Here is a 21897-nt window from a genome sequence, read left to right as displayed (position 1 = left end):
TTGTCGTAGGCTAGGTCGAAGGGAAAAACCACGTGGCAGAACAAGCCGCTGGTGTGATAAAATCACGGCACTAACAGGTTTCTCCATAACAGTCGCGTTAAGAAAAGGAAATAAGCGAAGGAAGTGGAAAGATATAGTGAACAAAGCGTCGAGAACCTTTCGGGGACACGACCTTCAGTAATGAAGAACACGAACACAAAGAAGAAGAAGATTTACTTTTCAATTCAGTTATTACTATAGATAACTTATTTCACATTTGTTAAATTATCCACGAGTTACTCATACACTTGAACTTCGGAAAAGATAATAGAGAGTATGAAAAACACAGATAAAAAAGATACTATAATAACAATAAAATTGTTATAGATAACGTATTTTTAAAGTATTTTATGAAAGCGCGGACATTTAATTTGATATTAAATTCCAACATCAATATCATAACGTAGCAACATGTCTGAGGTTAAGTTTTGATCTATTGCCGATATTTAGAATCAAACATATTCAACCTTTAACATGATATTCCTAGACATGAAAGGGCAAAATATTATTAAGGTAAGATTGCACAACATTTGTATGAACAATAGCATTCGTTTTTTGAAAAAAAAACCAATAATGTGAATTCGCTGGTCGTTAAAAATACGTAAATAATAATTTATTAAAAATTTAATGTCTCAAATATTTTATTATGAAATATAAATTTGTAATGTCTAAGGATTACCTAAATTTATAATCCTAGAAATTGTTACAAGTTACGTCAACTTCAGTTTCACAAAGACTATAATACTGATATCAATATGTACCTATATTAAGTGACAGTGAGACACCACAGACAGACATCGTTATGAAAATTTAGCCTTAGACTATTTCGTAATAATTCAAGCGAACGAATTTAATTACATATTATTGGCACACAAACATCATAATATGCTAATAAATCTAAAAATAGAAGCCGCACTTGAATTTATTTTTAACAAGACGTGATATATATATTGCAAAAGTAAAACAAGATTTGTAAACTGATAAAGCTCAATAGCGTTGTGCTCTAATTGTCGTGACCGAAACGTTACTCTCTTGAGGGCTGGGCTCACATTTCCTGTGCTATACACTATAATGCATTTTATGTACAGCACAAAAACACAATTACCTAGCCTGGGAATATCGATCGATATTACGCCAACGTGTTCACATGTTATTCTGACGAAACATCTATATGAGAATGTTCTATAAAAAAAATTATTGCCGTTAATGGATAACGAACATTTTTAAGGTGAGATTACATTCGTTTGGATAAACGGATTGATTGGGATGATTATCTTAATTTGTAATATAAAGCTAAAGTGACAATACTAAGGAAATGTATTTTGGAAAATCCGATTGTCAAAATATATTTTCAAATAATTTAGTTTATTGATTACTCACAAGTAACTATTTATAATAAAGAAAATATTTCAGACATTGTTGATTTTTTTTGTTATTTTACTATTTACTGCAATGTGCTGTTCTTAAACTTGTAAGACGCCATTATCTGCTTAGAGCTGATTTCGTCGATGCATTATTACATAAATTAAGAATGAATAAATAATCAGGATAAACGAGTATGCAAAACATGCGATTATCTTAAATCTTATCTTAATTATAAATTGCAACTTTTTTTTTCTGTGCTAAAAGTAAAAGTGGTCGACCGTGTTAATATAAATCATTACTTGCAACTATTTTCAAAAATTATGCAAAAATTTTCATGACTCTGATGACCTTGGTGGACTTAAAATATAGATGGTTTGACATGTGGACAATTATATAATTGTTGCTCGCGAGTCAGGGCTGAGCCTTCAGGACTACTTTTACTTTTTAAATCGTAGAGGGGCAAATGTATTCAATGTGCGTGCGTTTGACTTGCAGTATAGTGCGGGCGCCGCGGACGTAAGCCGCGATTATTATAAGTGCGTTTTCATTGTTCGGTTCGCCGGTTTGTTCTCGACGCTGAGGTAATAAAATACATTAACACATTTTTAATAAAATATTAATGTTGTTATAAATATTTGTTGTAGTGGATTGAGTTTTTTATTACGGTGTTTATTTTACAACAACGAACATTTGGTTATTTAGAATTAAAAACATATATATGAACCTATGTCTAGTTTTCTAACTAGACATTAATTGAATTGACAGACAACTAGCATAGATATGTAAAAACTAAAAAAAAATGACAGTAAGTTAATAAGAACTCAAACTTAAGTATGCGGACTGAATGACTTTAGATAATTGCGGAAAATAATTAAATTATTTATGAAATTTTTAAGCATTTATATATTTGCTAACTTAAAAAAATATATATTTATTTAATTTGCACAAACATGAGGTTATAATTTAAAAATGCATTCTCTACAAACTAACTTTAAGGATAGATCAGAAAAAGGTATGAGGCTGTGCAAAATTAATGATATAAACTTTTCATATAATAATTTTCATAGTATCTTTAGTATTTTATCATCATGTTTTCATAGTATATGCATCATAATTGTCTTAAGTCAACATGTGACATATGTATATAAAACATATAAAATTACAAATTACAAATTCTTGATACTATAATTCCCGTAATTTAATTATGATAGATTGAGGTAATCATCGCTATTACCTGTTAACGATAAACAATAGTAATTGTCTAACAAAACGGCACAAGTTTACAAACTTGTGGGAACAATAGACCGCGCAACGTAGGGGAAGTTATTTGTAAAGTGTACTGTATACATACAATATATCAAAACCTTATAGATAAATAAATAAAAAATATATCTCGGTAGCTTAATATTATATTTTTTTTTATATCTGGCAATTGAGAAACATTTAAAAAGTTATTTGATGCGACTGTATCCACGTGAGCTTCGTAATTTGAATTTAAGAGAAATGTATAGTGTTTTAAAAGCATAGATATTGTAACGTTGCTTGATTTCGTGTAAACCTTTTTACTTCTATGATTTGATCCCGTGAAAATAACACGTAATTCTGGGATAAATTATATCCTTATCTTACTATTATATCTAAGTTACCGTAAAGTTCCGTTAAAATCTGTTAAGTAGTTTTGGCGTGAAAGAACAATAAACTCTATGCATCTATACATTCTCAATTTTTAATTAATTTTTTTGGATGTGTTTGGATCTTCTTGACTATAAAACATAACATTATACATATAACATATTTTTTATACTATCAATTTTATCCTTGAACCATCCCTGAGATAGCAGGCAGTACATTTTATGCTAAATAATTGTGAATTACGTACAAAGCAATATATAGAATTGGCTTATTTTGTTTTTAACAAACGGATAGTTAAGCGGAAATTTAGTTAACCGAAACGATCGATCTCAAGGTCGTCAGTTCATTATATTGCATACCTAGTTCTATGACTATTGAAAAAAAGTTGTATCTGAAAATTATGTAAGTCTATACGTCCCAATTAGAAAATAATAAAGAAAAATGATAATCACCGCTTATTTTATTCACACTTAAGAAGTCTACTCCAACGGATTACATTTTTTTAAGAAAGCAAAATTATTACAAATCAGTGAAAGTATTAGCTTTTTAACAAACATTCATATTCATCTCACGACATGACATGAAATATGTGTTGATAAAGTGGTCTTTATGCCACATGTAGTAAAGACTGTAATACCATACATCATTCGTCATCCAGATTCAAAACCTGATCTGCTCTGACAAATTGTATCACTTTCGGTCTCATACAAAATGTTGTTCAGATGTCGTTACGTTGCGTGCGACGCTCGATATTTTTACATAACACGATAACAATACGTAACATTTTTTTTAAAAACAAAAAAAAATTACATCGCCAAGCATTTTTAATGAAATAAAAAGAATGAATATAATAATAAAGTGTTTATGTAAAATACTCCGAACGTAAACGCTCTTTTTAGGAACAATAGAAAATTTCAATATTTATGCTAGCATTAATATCTTTGAGATCGAAAGGTAGTAAGTGACGCTAACAATCAATTCAATAATATGCTCTATATATTACAAAGCTGTACAAAAAAGACTTAGGAATGTCATTGATTGACGTTTTCGCGCCAACATTTTACTCTCTACGATAAGTGACCACGTATGTATGAACAAGCCACCGCAACTACATAGTAGTTGCAAAATATTTTATTTTACACTCCCTAATGTCATTGGGCCTATAATTGCACAACACGTGATTTTATAGAACGACAGCCTAGTAATGACTACGATATACAAAGAAATATATCGATACAATTTAATTATAATTATAATGGATGAGTTTTTATCGACATCAAATGAGTCACTAATCGCCGTTTGTGCATGTGAAGTGATTTATCAATTCCGAATATTTTTATTTTTGACATTTACGACAGCTCTAAATAGCGAATATTTGTTTTGCTTTATGATTTATTGTGTTAATGTAATGAAGACAAATGGTAGACAAAGTACTTGATTATCGATAGATTTCAACATTGTCGTTGTAGTATTGTATTGAGTGGCCTATTTACGGCTAGTGCATTGTTTCGAGGTATTTCTAACAACTAAGACAATAGGGTTTTGTAGATGTTTTGCTAAGTTAATGTTTAAATTGTCATAAATTGTATTTATTCTGTAGACTTTTCTATGATACGAATATCAAGGGTTTTTCAAAAACTGATCATATATCATTTGAAACGTTTAAAGACGTATATATTGAGTTTAATTTGATAAAAAAGTTATTTATAAAATATTTCCTATTTATTAAATAATTCGTGTTTTATTTAATTGTATTAATAGAATGACAAACATAAAGTACTTGTAAACTGTATTAAGGAGATGGCTATTTTTAATGAATTTAAACAGTTCAAGTAACACACGCAACGGAACCTCACAAAAAGAATATTCCGTTTTATTTTGGTCCATTTTTAATAGACCTTCCGATTCCATTGATGGTATATAGCTTTTCTAGAAGTAGACAGCTCCAAAATTTTCCAAAAAAAAAAATACTCTTCATAAATCAGGAAGCTATAATAGCTCACTTCACTCCAAAAACATTCAGTTTTCTAATATTAATTTAGATAAAATTTATCAAATATAAAAATAATTGTTACACGAATCAAATAAAATTATAGAAAATTGCAAATTTTTCGTTCGATATGTACTTATTTCTTATACTTAGTAAGTTTGCTTATTACTTGAACTTATAGTAGGAATCTGTTAAACGGAACTATTTTTCAGTGCACTTCCAATAAAAAAATACATTTAAAATGGATATCAAATTTAAAATATTGTATGAAAAATGTATGGAATGTCTTAGACGATCTGACAAAAGAACATCTATACTAAGCTGGGTTTTGCAAAGTATATATTTATATTTATTTTATATGTATTAAGGTGTGAATTCAAAACATTTTTAAAATTCAGTTATTAAATCTCCAAATTTTTTGATAATTCCAATATGACCTATGTATATAACAGTCGCAATATATATTATACTCGCTTACAAAGCGTGTAATTAACAATCTTACACCTTCTGTTTTTGCAGTACTTAGTCTACCTAATAGTTGTACGTTTGTTATTCATGCATAAAATTGATGTATTTATATACAAGTTTTCTAAGTTATTACACAAAAAAAATTTGCTTAATTGGTGTGAATTCATTCAAATTAAATTAATTGATGGGCACTACTAGACATGTCTAATAACAACTTTAATTGTACTCATTATATGATTTAAATTTATAGTCCAGTAGTTATTTTTATATATCTTTTAGTCAACAAGATTAATAAAACACTTCTAACCGTTCTGGACTTTGCAAACACTTACAAGGAACTATGATGTATTGATTTTAAATATTTAATATTTAACCTCCTTTTACTGTTCCTCCGGAAGCTAAATTAGTTCACATCGCTTACGAAACAATTGATTGATACAATTATATACCATACAGGATTCGTTTTTACGGTAATTAAGTTTAATTAATTAATCATACTTACCGATATTTGATTATTTTCCAAAACAAATACTTGTCGGTTAGGTACACTATTGCAATAGTTATTAATTATACATGATTGAAACGTTATAAACTACTTGAACAGATATCGCATGTTCGTTCATTTGTGTAAAGCGATTATATCAATATTACTTATGAAATATAACTTGTTAACTCTTTTACGTTCTCATTAATATTATTTAATTCGGCCAAGGTTCGATAATTTTGTATTGATTCGGCTAATTAAACGAATATGGAGTGTAATTATGAACATAATATACGATTTTTTTGTATGTGAAACCGTATTTTAGGTTTACGTCTAGACACATATCTCTCGCAATCATATTCTTACGACGTTACTTGCTGTTGCGATTAAATTGATTTATTATATAGGTTCATTGTTAATTACTTAATCAGTGTTTATTCCTGATATTGGTGTACAGATGTACGTATATTTTATTATCTATAATCTCTCCTATGTTAATACTAACTCATAATATGTCAATCAGAGAGATGAAGTTAATATTTTATAGCAAGCAGGGAAAGTTCGCAGCGACAGGAGCATAATTTCAAGCTTCTTAGTCGTTATATAAAATAAGTAAGCTTCCTTAAAACGTTATGGACGTGTGGATATTTTATAAATTATGATTATAGCAAACGTTGAATACATTTATTTACTCGCTAATAATAATCCTTTGGACATGAAAGTTACTCTAAGTTTGCATTATAACACTACAAACGCAGCCTTTCTAATTTTTCGTTCGTAAACCAACGCACATGTATGATAGTATAAAGTTAATTTTACGAATGAGCAACGTTGAACGCTCTGTATAGAGTGACGGTGAAAACTTGGAGTTAGAGTAAAACTTGCGAAACTTGACGGTCGAGGTCTATTTGCGTTTATCATTACGTTATAATAGCTATCAAACCTATAATTAGTATAAAAATCTAGTTAATTACGTTTGTGAACAATTTGTTCTGAAGACATAAGAATGAAATAGTGAGACTCAAATATTTACCGGAAACTAGAATGTGTATAATTGATTTTTTTTTGCCGTTTTAATTGTATAACGTTCTTACAAACTATTACTAAATATTAATAAGTAACAATAAGGAGTATTTAATATTTCTAAAACATTTCTGTATTTGAAGTAGGTAATAGAAACAGGTTATACAGTTTCAAATAATTAAAAAAGATTTCACCGACAAAATTGGCGTAGTTAAAGAAAGTTAATGAGTTTGTTTGCGCATTTAAGATTGGTTCTTGTTATTTACTTTACTTTATTTACTTGTTATATGAAACACATTGCATTTCACATCGCAAAGGGTGTTTAGTACAATAAAACTAAATGGATTTTCTCAAATCGACATTTTAAATGTATATCTCAAATTGATATTAAATTAAGACGGATTTATATGTTGATTATATAAAAGTGGAGTTTGTATAAATTTATTTTTCATTTGAAAATATAAGGGAACATGATTTGAAATTGCTTAATACTTGACATGTGACTAGAGGCGACATCTAAATGACTTTGTTAACGTGGAAATTTCATTCAAAGCTGTCAGCATGTATCTATTGTTTACAAGGAAATTGCAGCAATTTTGTTAACCTTTAAACATAATATTTTGTTGTTTAGACGTCAAATTATACATTTGAGTATCAAATAATTTCATATTCGCCTACGTATTTTTCTTTGTATATTTTTAAAAAGAAGTTAGCTATATGAAATAATCGTTTAAAAAGGAAGTCAATGTACACAGACTTCGTACAATGTCTAACTTAATTTATGCTTTTAATTGTTTGTCTTCAGTAGTTGACATTTAAAGTTTGTTTTGTACCTAATATTTTTTTGCTTTTTTATGTACACACAGGCTCATGAAATAAACGTCTGATATATACATATTATTTGCAAAATTGAGAAAGTAACCACATTTCAAGGTTCAAAAACAAATAAATCAAGTGCAACACCTTTCAAACTTTGGAAAGGAACTTTTGGTCTTAATCAAATTTTATGAAAAACGTTTAAAAATCCATTGCTTTGAAAGTGATTCCAGACTTTTAGGTGCTATACTAAGTTTCCTTTAAAAAGTTCCTAAAATACGCTCCTATCGACACTTACTGTCTCTTAATAGCTCGCGTTGTATAAAAATTATGTGTTTTTGTAATTTTCAATTATTATAAAGTGTCTTATATCATGTTTCTTTCAGTTCCTAGACAAAAATGAAGGTTCGAACCATAGTGTTATGCGCGTGCATAGCACTCACCAGCGCGACACTCGAGGTTGTGAACCAATGGAGTCTCATGCAGTTCGACTTCCCACCTGACCCGGTGCTTCTGGAAAAATTCCAACCAGAGAACACCGTGCCGACTGGATTGGAGATCGGTTGGGATCGGCTTTATCTGGGGATTCCTCGTCTCCGGGCCGGGGTCCCTGCCACATTAGCCTGGGTGCCGCGGTCTCTACCGCCAGGCGTCAGTCCAGTATTGCAGGTATATCTTTTAAATTTTTCACCATTACTAAAACGTGAAATATAACTTTACTTCCTTCTTGGTTGTACTTAACAATTTATGGGCCTCGAACTCCGACTTCCTGTATTAAAAACTGTTACAAACGAAAGGTTCGGTTGAAAAAAAAAACGAGTTTATAAGTAATATTAACTTAACATATTTTATTGCATTACGTGCGACACACAACATTAAGTTACAGCACGAATAAAAAATTACAATAAAAATAAGTTTCAGCAATTATATAATGTAGGTACTGATTATGATTAAAAATATTTATATAACCTCATTAACTGTATTATATATTATTTTTCTTAATATTACTAATTAATGATCGGTAAATATTTTGAAACTTGAATTGCATATTAAAATAACTATGAGGGTTTTACATTAAGCAATATATATTCAGTTGGTTGAAAAAGATTATTTTATAGAAGTCATCCAACTTTTTGAAGCCACTACTTCAAGCCAATTATAATTCACTTGAAGTCGGTTTTAATTTAATTAAATTCTATCGGTTTTAAACTATTATAATGTATTATAAATCCAATCCGTGTCGCGTTTAAGTTTATTTTGAATAAGAGAATGGTTATATGGAGTTGATTTTTAAACCAAAATAAAAGTTGAATTAATATATAAAAACTACATCGGTCGGGGTAGATTATTTTTACTGTAATTCATTCCAAAATCATCGGAGACGTACTTCTAATGTTGTAAAAAGTTTAACTGACTATACAACTTTATGACTGTAATATAATCGAACAGTTGTACAAAAGGAGGCAATAAAAGCTATTTTTTTTATTAAGCACATTGTACCTTTCGGGCGATAAACATTAACACGTCAACTTAATGTACTCATAATATTTGATGGTAATTTAATAGAAGAGAGCTAATAAGAAATATCGAAAAATTATAAAAAAATAAAGAAAAGTAATAAAAGATAGCTAAAAAATACGAGCGTTACAATTTTTAACGTCTGTAATCTATTGTCATTAATCTTTGACATGAACGAAACATTGCTAAGAATTGAGACATTTAATTCATTTAAATATTTAACTAAAACAAGAACGAACAGGATCAGTGTTGCAACACTTCACTCGTGATAATGCGGCTACGCGACAGCCCGCCATTATGTTCCGAATGTTTTAGGCAATAACAATAATTACTTTTCTATAAATACCAGTTTTACAATTCTTGTTACACGACAGACTTTTTACAATGTCAGAATCTATTATTATCTGTTTTCTGTGTCAGTTTTCAATCAAACGTTTTAGAGGATAAAGTAAGTTGGACGTCATAGAAGTATTTATTATATATTCTGCTTGTTGTCCGTTCGAAAATTTTACTTTTAATAGAATAATATGCATTGAATTCTAACTTCGACCATGTTTTTTGAATAAATCTTACTGACATCCGATGAAGTATTAGGTACCTACTGAAGACGTCAATATCACACACAGTGCTCAGTATTAAAAATGTTGATATTGGCAAAATATTGCGATTGAAGCTATAGCAGAATAAAAATCAAATTTCTTGAAAATGTTCATGTATGTCAGATTTTTTCGATTCCTCTTTTTATAAATGTAATTTTTTTTTAACTTATTTTATAATTATAATTTGTGACCTCGCACGGCCGCATGGCTTACACGAGGTACATACAAATGGCACGAGAAAGCGTGAAGGGCAGAAACTAGGTGCGACCTTGACAACCTCCATCTCAGCCAGAGATATTCGCAATTGGATGTTATTATATATAACCTTTTTTTGATATAGTGTAGGCGTGAAAAATTATTATACAATTTTTACTTGTGGAGCGTTAATGATCCATTCTCTAATGATCCATTCTCTAATGATGTTTTATATAAAATAGGTTAAGGTCTATCTTTAAGTTTATTGGGCTAATTAAAATTAATGCCAATATGTTACGGACACATATATTAATGAGCTTTTTCAACTTCTGAGTGAAAATTTATTTATACAATAAATTATTGTATTTATTTATAAGCACTTAACATAAAACTATTTTAGTGTTGTGTAAATCTTAATACTTTTATATATAATTTTTTAATAAGTTGAACGACTTGTTAGTATTCTTTGCGTGAACAACAATGCTCTTCACAATTGTTTTTTCTTCACTTTCAATCTCATCTACATCTTAACTTCATACGGTTATTGCTACCGTCCATTTTCTTTGTTCCTGAACTAATTTGTATTCCAAGAGCGGGCTACGGTCGATAGTATTGTTACTTTAAAATGTGATAAGAATTAATAGCAATAAATCTTTTCTAAAGCTGTATTTCTCACGACTTTATAGAATACTAATTTGTAAAAAATAAATAGTAAAAAATTCAGAAATAAAAAGTATTTACATATCAAAATGGTAACTCAGAGGTAAAGAGTCGCTCTATGTGGAACGCTAACATTTTTTCATTCATAAATCTTAAAACATTCGTACATTCTTATAATAATGTATATTACTGAATGATTAACGGGAATAGATCTATAAGTAGTTTGATTATGAAAGCTCTCTGTCTTCTTGGTTCTATGTCCCCTAGATGGGGCAGAGAGCGTCCACAGTACGCCGCCAACCCGTTCGGGATTATGAAACCTGGTTGTAAGGAAATGGATTTCTTTATTAATTCTGTTTGTCGTGGGTCGGTTACAAATAACAAATAATTCGGTTTCGCTAAAATACCTCATGATAGTTTTGCAGGCTTTAAAAAATATATTTTTTATCCGCGCCCATATAATTGCGTAAATTATAATGTCATAATATTTTTTTTGTTAATCTTCTTTAGAGTATTGTATACGCTAAGGACTATGAAGGATGAGTGATATTAATTATTTATTAATTGTATCTTTATTAAGTTTCTATAACTCCGTTCCTAGGCCTACCCTGACTGGTCATGGCATTCAGCTGGGCGAGGTGACATCAATTGCACCGGATTAATTTCGGTGTATCGCGTGAGAGCCGATCGCTGTAACAGACTGTGGGCCCTGGACGCCGGAGTCATCACGAGTTTGGACGACTTCAGAAGAGTGTGTCCTCCAAAGATACTCATTTTCGACATGACTACAGACCAACTGGTGAGTACTACCTGAAATTTGTCCTAACGGAAGCATTAACGATTTTTTATTTATTTATTATTTTTTTATTTATGTGTAACGCAATATTAATAGTTTATCCTTCGTATTACCAGTCATTGCAGTATGACCTACATTTCTCTTAACCTATTAACTTAGCTCGATGCAATATTTCAAAGTCAAGCTTATCTAAAACGCAACTTGTACTAATTTGTGTTTTTTTCAGATATTTACTAGATAAGATCACGGCAGTAGTTTTTGTGTGTTAGGTATTTATCGTTAATATTAATTCGTATCATGGTTAAAGCTCAATTTTAATTATATTCTTATATTAGAAAGGCTGAAGTGAAGTTGTAGTCTAAAAATAGATTTATATTTCGAGAGATTGATAACATCTTTTATATGAAGAGAGGTTTGAATTTGTAATCCTAATAATCAGCAAAGATATGTGTAAAATCTAGAAAGAGTCATTATGAATACTGTTGAAGAAAACTGTGACTGTAACAAATTAAATAAAAATACAAAAACCAAAAGAAGAAAGCTATTTTTAAATAATAAAGGGAGAAATTAAATACAGAACCGCCATTTTGAATTATTTGACAATTGACATCAATGGACTAACATGTACCTACGTACATGGTCGCGTCAAGCGTTCATCTTAAATTTGGTCACGGTTAATGTAACATGATTGTTTTATTAGAGACCGGAAAAGTAGTTAACAATTACAACATTTTTGAAAAATTTATTTTACAAAAATTTTCAAGAATATCTGTGATTTTCTCGTGTGTTCATATGAAGAAAACTATTTTTTTTTGGATACTACGCGTGTTTTTATTATCTTAACAAAATCCCGAGGTTTCGGTTCCTTTACAGCTGGACCGTCATCACGGACAGACGAGATAAAACTCATCTCGTTAGCCATCATGTTAAAATAATAAAAAACGCATATAATTTCATTTATATATTTTATTTTTTAAACGTGAATACATTAAAAGATATATATATTTTTAATTTCATTAAAAAAAGTACACTAAAATGTTTCTCATATGTAACATTTTAGTTATTTTGTAACAAAGTATGGAGGTCATACGAACTTTTCGTATTCGCGGTCGCAATTATCAAGGCTTCGAGTTTCCGTTACAATTACATTACTTGTCAGTTAACCAACAGTTCGGAGACGTAACACAATGACAGATAATTATTTATTTAATAACTTGACACGTCTTGTGTAAATACCGAATCGAGATAATGGAATGGTTAAGACATAATTTATTACATCTAAGTATATATCGCAAATCATTATGTACATAGCTCAGCCACATTATAATAAAACATATCTAATTGATGTTAAATTAAGTTTAAATTAAGCATGATCTTTAGTTTTAATACTACGGAAAGGTTAGATAGCTGAATAATAAAATGCCCTTCTAAACTGATTGTATACAGCAAATAAAAATTTGAATTTAGAACGAAATAATTGTTTTTAACATAACAAATTAATCGAAGAAATTAACAAAAAATACTTCAGTAAGACAAAGTCTCAAATCATAAATTAATAAAATAAATCAAATAAAATAGTTTATTCGGGTCTATTAAAACGTTACCTAGCCAGTTTGGAGGCAATTTCGAATGACAGTGTTGGAAAATCACTAACGATACTTCTTTATGCATGAGTGAAATTTTGGTAAACGTTTATTTATTGTCAAATTATTAGTTAATTAACTTATTGACCATGTTTTAGCATAACAGAAAATAGCTGATTTCTATTTATCGGTAACCAGAATTATTTACCAGTCACTAACAATGTTCGTCTAATTACTGTAATTCATTTAAACAATGTGCTAAACATATTACAAACAACGTAAGAAGCGTAAAAAATAGTGATTACTATTTATAATATATAATTAAGACCTCCGTATCATTACTAAATATTTTATACCTAATTGTTTACGTTAAACTATTCGTTTTAGAATTAATTTATTTAAGTTTTATGAAACAATATCGAGCTATTAATTTAAGTATACACCAAAAAGGAAATGTACTCTAAGACTACATGATATTTAGTTAACAAATTATCATCTGTATTTATCATTTATATCATAAGTATATTACGATACTCTAAATATTAAATATTACAATGGTATTATAACAGAAGCTTTTATTAGTGACATAAAACTACGTAAAAAGAAATCTTCTCAAATTTTATTTTTAATATTATTTAGTTAACTGAAGTCACACCTTAGTTAGCAACTAGAACTAGCGTCTTGAATCATGATGTGTTTATAAAAATACATCAAACATTATGACAACGTGTGATAATTTATATGTTTCATATTTAAACCATACGCGTTTTGATTGGCGACGCGTAAAACCCACACATACAATTAAATATAAAGAAAATTAATAGCTTTTATTATAATGTAATATTTTATTAAAATTTGTTTTCCTCTTCTTATCTTTATTGAAACATAATTTTTAACCTATTTTATATAACTGTTAACTAAATACGTTGACCTCTTAATATCTAAATCGTGTACAGGATATGTAATTATCTTTACAATAGAATGCAAACAAAATTATAAGATGTTTGTAATATATTTAATATAAGTCAACGATAATAACAGAGCGCTACAGTCATGAATGCACACCCTTTCAAATATCACAAAAGACCGACCTCGCTGTTGGAACTTGGAACACAGATTATGAACCAGTTAATATCCGTGAAATATGTTTTAATAATGTTTTAATAGTACGAGTATATTGTATTTGTGTCCGTGCCGAATCGTTAATCAGAATATCATTGTTTTCAAGTCACAAATACGATAAACCTTTCATTGTTCTCAGATATTTAACAATCTAATGATAGTGTTGTAAATACATGCATTTAATAAGTTATAGGAATTTTGATTGAAGGTGAGGAGCGTGTATTTCCCGAGAGAGCTGTTACGACCGGCGTCTCTACTCACAAATATTGTGCTGGACGACACGAAATCTTCAAATTCAAGACATTCAGCTAACTGTGATAATATCTTCGCGTACATTTCTGACACAGTAGCTCCTGGTGAGTGTACATATCCTATCAAAAAAATAAATATATGTAACAAGATTTTATTGCTTCATTTTTAAACTTTGACTTTGAGAAGCACACATTTACGCTAAGCATAATATTTATTTTCTTAACTCGAGAACCGTTTTATTGCTATATTATTGCAGGTTGCATGATATAATTAGATTTAGTGCATAGCTTAAAACGAACCATGAATTATTGTTAATTATACTTCAAACGGTTTGAATTTAACGTATTTATGATTATATATTTTGTAAAACTTTCCGAAGGTCAGAATATCGATACTAACTTTATGACACAAATCAATGACATAACTCACTGTATAAGTCACAAATGACACATACTAAAGCTTCTTAGAACTTTCAAAAGGATATAATGACATAAGTCTGATATCCGGCACTGTGACATTTTTAAAAACGTGTAGTACTTTATAGAATTTAAAGATTATTTTCCGATTATATTTGGTTCTCCCTATATATATATTGATGTTGTCAATCAATTAAGTTAATTTAAAATGTTTTATTCATTGATCAAATATCATAGAGTGTAGACATAAAAATGTATAGTAATGTTAGAATATATATTTTAAGTACGTATCATGTTCACGCAACTCATTGTGATTAGAAAATAATACCTGAAATGTCTTAGTGAATACAATAAACACAGCTTCCGTTATATTAGCACGTTTTTAATCTGTTCCCAAGTGTCATAGCATAACAATAATCAAAGAGAAACTATTCTCATTACAATATTATTTCTTTGCTCACAGTTGTTGCGTTCGATAGAAAAACATATTTAACATTAAGCACGTTTCTGGTATCGACTTTACTTCCTTCACCGATAAGATTTTAAGGAAATTATTATAAACGTGTTTACTTAATTTTTATTTATTTTTCTGTAGGTTAATCGGTTTTAAGATAATTTTAATTTTTGAAAAATGTTATCACCCATTTCTGAAATTCTTGCGACATGTGTCACTAAGTTGTTGAGGTAAAATCACAAAATACGGAAAATCTCATAACTCTTGTTTTATAAATATCCTTACAAGTACTCTTTTTAATCTTTTTAGGCACTCTTTAAACTTCAAAATCCATTCTTCATAAATAGCTTTATGAAAAAAGTCATAGCTATTTATAAAAGGCAAATTAGGTTTTGCTACTTCACGATTCTAAACGACTTGCTGATCAAATATTTATTGCTATATCTAAAAATAATCAAAATAAAAGCAATATCAAGTTATTGAAGCATTGCAATATTTTTCTATTAGGATTATTAACTTTGATAGACACAAAATGAAACGACTTATATGGAAAGGGGTTATGCGAACTTTGTTTTAATAACGAATTAACGTGTTTAATTAGTCGGAAAATGTGAAACGTCATCATGTAATCGATGTAATAAGCATGTTTCACTCTGGTAACCTACCAATGATATTTGAACTACTTTCTCCAAAAGAATTACGTATTATACTTATAATGAGTAGTAATTAAATAATGTACTCAAGAATGTTGCTAGTGACATTCTAGACGTTTTGATAGTGATATTATTGTGTGGTTTAAACTATATGCAACACTGAAAATCTTCTCACTGGTGTTAATATTAATATAATAAATTATTAAAAACACACCCTGTATTTACTTTTAGAGACTTTTACATTAATATTTTCAGTTACGACCGTGTGAATCAATAATCATAATAATATAAGTTTTAGGAATTATTCAAAAATAATAAGACTTAGAAATGTCGACTCTTTCATATATTTATTTCTTTAGCTTCCTGAGAACAAAAATGTTTAATATAGATTGTACTTATAATGCTAATAAAATATAAAAAGTAACAATTGATTATACAGAAATTATAAGTGCAATAAAAAAATTAAGTTTCACCCAGATGAATACGGATATAAAAACGATTAAAATATTTACATTTACCCTACAGTGGTACTCTCCTTTCTAAATAAAAATGTTCATTATGTTCGCACCTAATTTACTAAACAGAGTTACTTGTTTGTTATCTACTTTTCAAAGAGCGTGCATGAATTTTTTATATATTTATTTTATTAGCAGTGGAGTAATTTAGGAACATTTTTTTTTATTAAGAATCAGTATTATTAGTAAATATTTAAAATATTAACTGTACATATTATGCAGCTATATTTTTTTAAATCTTCATTGGGTGTATTTACAAAATAAGCAACAAGGTATAGTTACTTATCAATCCACTTCTTACTTTTCATCTTTTTCTTTATATAATAATAAAATTGAAATAAAAATTTTATTTTCTATGTATAAATACACCACTAAAAATCTAGGTGGTGTACATATATTTCTTATATACAATTATTATAACATTATTAAAAATATGTACATAAATAATGCAACTTTAATATGTTAGATAGATAAAATTGCTTCAAACAATTATCATTGCCAGACAGAGGAAATGCTGTTTGCATTCTCATTCGACGTTTTAATATTCAGCTAGTTCCAATTACGTGAAAACGTAGCACACATGCATTTATGTACAACATTAATTAAAAGTAATGATGCCAAAGACAAAGAATCAAATGTCATTCACATATGTACCATAGAGTTTCATAATAACATTGTGAACATATTTATTATAGTATCAAAAAGATTACTCACTATACACTGTAGTAAACTACATGTACCGAGTACATTACGAAGGTAACTCGTATTTCAGGCATAATTGTTTACGATGGAAGACGTGATAACGCGTGGCGCGTCACACACGCCTCCATGTACCCAGACCCTGACCTTGGAGAATATGACATCGGAGGTGAAAAATTCACACTGATGGACGGTGTTGTGGGCCTTTCACACTCACCAGCTCAAGGGCTCCTATACTACCAACCTTTAGCTACTGATAGGTGAATATAATCCTTTTGGAATTAATGCATGGTGTAGTCTGCAGTCTGCTTTATGTATTGGTGTAGTCTGCAGTCTTTATATAAAAGATGACCTTAATACCTAAAAAAATAATAATTTTAAAACAAACATAAGAATGTTTATTTTTTTAGTCCTTCATTCAAAAAGTATTGAACATATTCCTACGAAGCCCTACCATGATGACAGTTACATACCAGAATAGAATATCTGAAGAATTACTAACATTTTGCAATAATTTACTTCTAGATTGTTCAGTGTGTCGACAGCTGTATTGGCAGCAGGGCCTCCAGCAGAAGGCCAGGACTTGCCCGTTAACCTGGTGGGGCGTAAATCTTCCCAAGGTCTAGGGGTTGCAGTAGATCCACGGGATGACACCATTTTTTTCAGCCCCATGACCGAAACAGCAATCGCCGCTTGGAACCCCATCACCAACTCGCACAGGTGATTTAAATTTCCATAAGAAACGGAATGGCCATAAACATATTTATTGATAGTAGATTATCACTTTATTGATTACGATGACAAAATTATAATTTTTTTTTCTGCGTCCAATCATTTATATATTTTCGTAAGTTATCTCTGAACTATTCTGCCCGGAGCTTGCAGCATTAGAATGATCTACCCTTTAAAGAAATTTTTGTGTTCATACCAAATACACAACGTTTCTATGTATGTTTTCAACAACAAAACATCGTATATGACAGTATCGATTAAGGTTTACGAATGAAAAAGTGGAAACAGTATTAATGTGCGAATTCAAACTTGCAGTAAGGATTAAACATTACTTAGAGTTACCAAATCTTAGTTATACGTTGTTATTAAAATTATATTTATTAAGCCTGCTTCAAATTTCACAAACAGTGCCCGTTAATTAGTATAACTTCAATGAGATTAATTAAAATCTATCTTTAATGCTTCATCTATATAAAAAATAATCTTTGAACGCTAAAACTTACTTGTTTTAACAAATAAAAAAAAATTGTTCGTTAAACTATTATCGTAATAGGATTCGCGAACTATGAATTCAATTACGAATCAGGATAATCTTTGTTGAACAAAAACTTACAAAGCTAGTTAATGCTAGCGTTGCTTTTGTAATACAACCAGTCTAATAGGAAAACCCGAGACCCAAGTCATTAATTGATGTAATGCAAATTATGTTTTCATAATAAAACATTATGAAGTACCAAGTTATGGCTACATAATCAGCACCATCATCATCAGCCTATCGGAGCCCACTGCTGAGGAAAGGCCCCTTCTCACTGCCTACATAAACTGGCTACATAAGCCTTCATTAAAATAAAATTACATTAAATTTAATTAATGTCTTAATATCAGAATATAATTTAATTGGCTTTGTAATTCATTTTATACAAGTAAAAAGTAGTATTCAAAACAATAACCCCAAGCAATACTCTGCGATGAGTTAATTTATATTCCATTAGTCTTCTCCATCGTTCGTATAGGGAAAATGGTTTTGGTTCCGCTATAACGATCTTCATTGTTGTGTTTACTTATCAGCCAACTCTGAAGAAACGCGTTCTCAATTCCTTTGTTTCTTTTCCTAAGAGAACTTTTCCACATTTCCTTCGATTATGAACGGATTTTAATATTTTTATGATTTTTATTTTCTTTCATTTATTGGTTCATTGTTGTTTTATACATTAAATTTGCTTTCAGATTTAAAAAATATAATAATTTAAAGTTAAGAAGGCCACATTAGGTACCTAGGAATTACTTATAATTAATACACTTTGAACTTTATTAGTTTTTATTTCCTGGTAAATATTCTATACCATAGGACGATATGTAATTTAAAAAATTATTCAATCTCCGACTCACTGATTGTTTAAATATAGTATAAAAAAATATTCTATTTCAAGTTATTTTAATGGCACTATCGTACAATTTGCTAGAAATAACTTATTGTATGAAAAAGCCACATGCATCGAAATTTCTTTCCTATTAAAGTTGTTAATGTTAATAGTTGTTAATCTTAACATCTAATTAATTATCTAACATGAACAACTTCCTACTAAAATCCTACTAAAGTTGTCAATCTTTACGTTTGATTCTTCGCAGAGTTTTGGCCCAAGATCCAGAAAAGTTACAGTTCTGTGCCGAGGTGAGGTGGGCTGAACGTGACAACGGGAACGTTTGGGCACTGTCAACGAGATTTCATAAATTCTTCAAGAGGACTGTTTCTAAACACGAGGTATTGCACTGGTCCATACATAAGCACAGACATAACTATAATGTTAAATTGTAACCGTTGACGATTAGATCAAACTTTTGATAATGTTTTTACTTCAATGTTGTGCACAAAAAATATTCAATTAAAATGTGAATAAAATAACAAATAAATTAAATTTTACACATATTATGTTGGCTGTATCCACATGTCAACTTTGACCTTTCCTACTATACATGCTGTTACACCAGACGTAAATAATATGTTGAACAATAATTTAAAAAACTTTGCCACGTTTATGCAATTGAAATTGATAGAAATATTTTATATTCGAGTTGTTATATTAAATATTTATTATATTTGTCATGAAATCAAATATGACACGACGTTTAACATAAAGCGACCGAAAAGTAAATCCCAAAGAACATTTATTTTTACCTGTAATCGTGCACACATTAACAGCAAATAACACAAAAATCGACGCTCATTTATTTCCATTGAAAATAAACATACCGTACAAAATGACATCAGCGTTATAAGAAATGACGTCACGGCGTTTCCAGTCAATGTGTTTAGTCTAGCAGCTGGTGAAGTACAACGACTTTATTACAGATAAACGTGCGCATCTTACGTGTGGTGGAGACGTCCTACGGGTACGTGCCGCAGCCTCACGTACTGCGGCGAGCGGCTAACTTCACACCAGCTGTCTATTAATATGTCTCTTTATAAAATGTCTTATAAAAGATTTATATACAAACTTTTTAACCTAACGTCGCAAAGACATATACCTTAAAAATTAACAATAGGTTTTAGGATGAATCGATTGAATGTAATATGAAAATATAATAATAATCTTAATAACAATCCAAGCACTTTACCCATAAATAATTTGTTTAAATAATCGATTCATTTTAATAACTTTTTAAACAAAAAAGTTAAATAAGCTCTTATGATCATTCAAATTCATTTCCCCTGTCGTATTATTTTTAATGGAATTTCTACATTTCCTTATAGTATATGAATGTGTCTGTACATCGTGTAAATATTATATTGTCATGCATCTTTTAACCTTCAATTAACATAATTAGATCTAAGTAGCTCTAAAACAAACAAAAATATAGCCAGTTGGGAAAACATTTAATAGTTTAAAATAATTTAAAAGCCATAAATTACGTAATGACTAGTCTTTGGATGAATGTTTGTCGTTTCCTGCTCAAGGTATATCTCATTTATAATTATTTATATAATGAAAAAGGAAGTAAATGTGTTTTGTAATCTGAAATCATATTTAATAAGTTTTTATTGTAAGGAAGAAAGATATCCATCTCTAATTAAATATGTTTAAAAATGCTTAGTACCTATCCTGTTTCTAATATAGTCTCGTCTATTTATTATGAAATAAAAAAAATATTTTACGTCATAAAGCATGTTGATTCGCAAACAATAAAATGTCTAGTTATCGAAAAGACATTTGTTATATTTTTACAAACGTGTCAAATAAAAGTATATATAATTTAAATAAATAAGAACAATTATGTAAAACACGTGACAGTAAATAATGTGTTTTTTTTTTATGGAATTTATAATGATTTTGTAAATTTAAGATACGTAACAATAAAAACAATATTTAAATATATATTTTTACAAATATACGAATAAAATGATGTTTAATTTCGATCCAATTTTTTTTCACGATAAGAAAAAAAAAAACAAACAGATTATGTAAAAAAAATATAACAATCACCGGAAATGAGCATCAAATGATATAAATGTTCTAAGAACAAAAAAAATTTTTTTTTTCATAATAATAAAATGCTTTATACATAAAAACAGTTTCTTAACCTTTTTTCAAAACAATTCTTGATAAATTATTGGATGTCATTAACAACATTGCGGAGATATAAAGATATTATGTTGTATTCTTAAATACTACGAAAAGCACGTCCAGCTTTCAATTTAAAATAATATTGATTAAATGATCGTTATTCCAATATCGACGTCTAAATAAGACAATTAACCGATTTATTAGTTCAGTTTCAAGCAATTTAAGAGAGACGTGAATAATATAATGTTTTTCAGATTTATGCTATTTTATTATGACACATAACTTTAGTTAGTTTTAGACGAAACGTTGGCTAAAATGTAGAG

General features: G+C 29.1%; 1 protein-coding gene across 1 annotated transcript; it reads left to right on the top strand.

Annotated features, from left to right (window-relative positions):
* The first annotated feature begins 1847 nt into the window (after positions 1 to 1847).
* On the top strand, positions 1848 to 21402 carry LOC116771743 (protein yellow-like). The gene is made up of 8 exons (XM_032663699.2): positions 1848 to 1985; positions 8204 to 8486; positions 11391 to 11588; positions 14499 to 14646; positions 17353 to 17539; positions 17805 to 17999; positions 19641 to 19773; positions 20362 to 21402. The coding sequence occupies exons 2-8, from the start codon at positions 8217 to 8219 to the stop codon at positions 20461 to 20463; spliced, it is 1233 nt and encodes a 410-aa protein (XP_032519590.1). The 5' UTR covers positions 1848 to 1985; positions 8204 to 8216; the 3' UTR covers positions 20464 to 21402.
* Positions 21403 to 21897: the final 495 nt, after the last annotated feature.

Source organism: Danaus plexippus, chromosome 8 (genome assembly GCF_018135715.1).
Source record: "Danaus plexippus chromosome 8, MEX_DaPlex, whole genome shotgun sequence".
NCBI lineage: Eukaryota > Metazoa > Arthropoda > Insecta > Lepidoptera > Nymphalidae > Danaus > Danaus plexippus.
The sequence above is the reverse complement of the archived record's forward strand: the minus strand, read 5'-3'. Positions and strand labels throughout refer to the sequence as shown.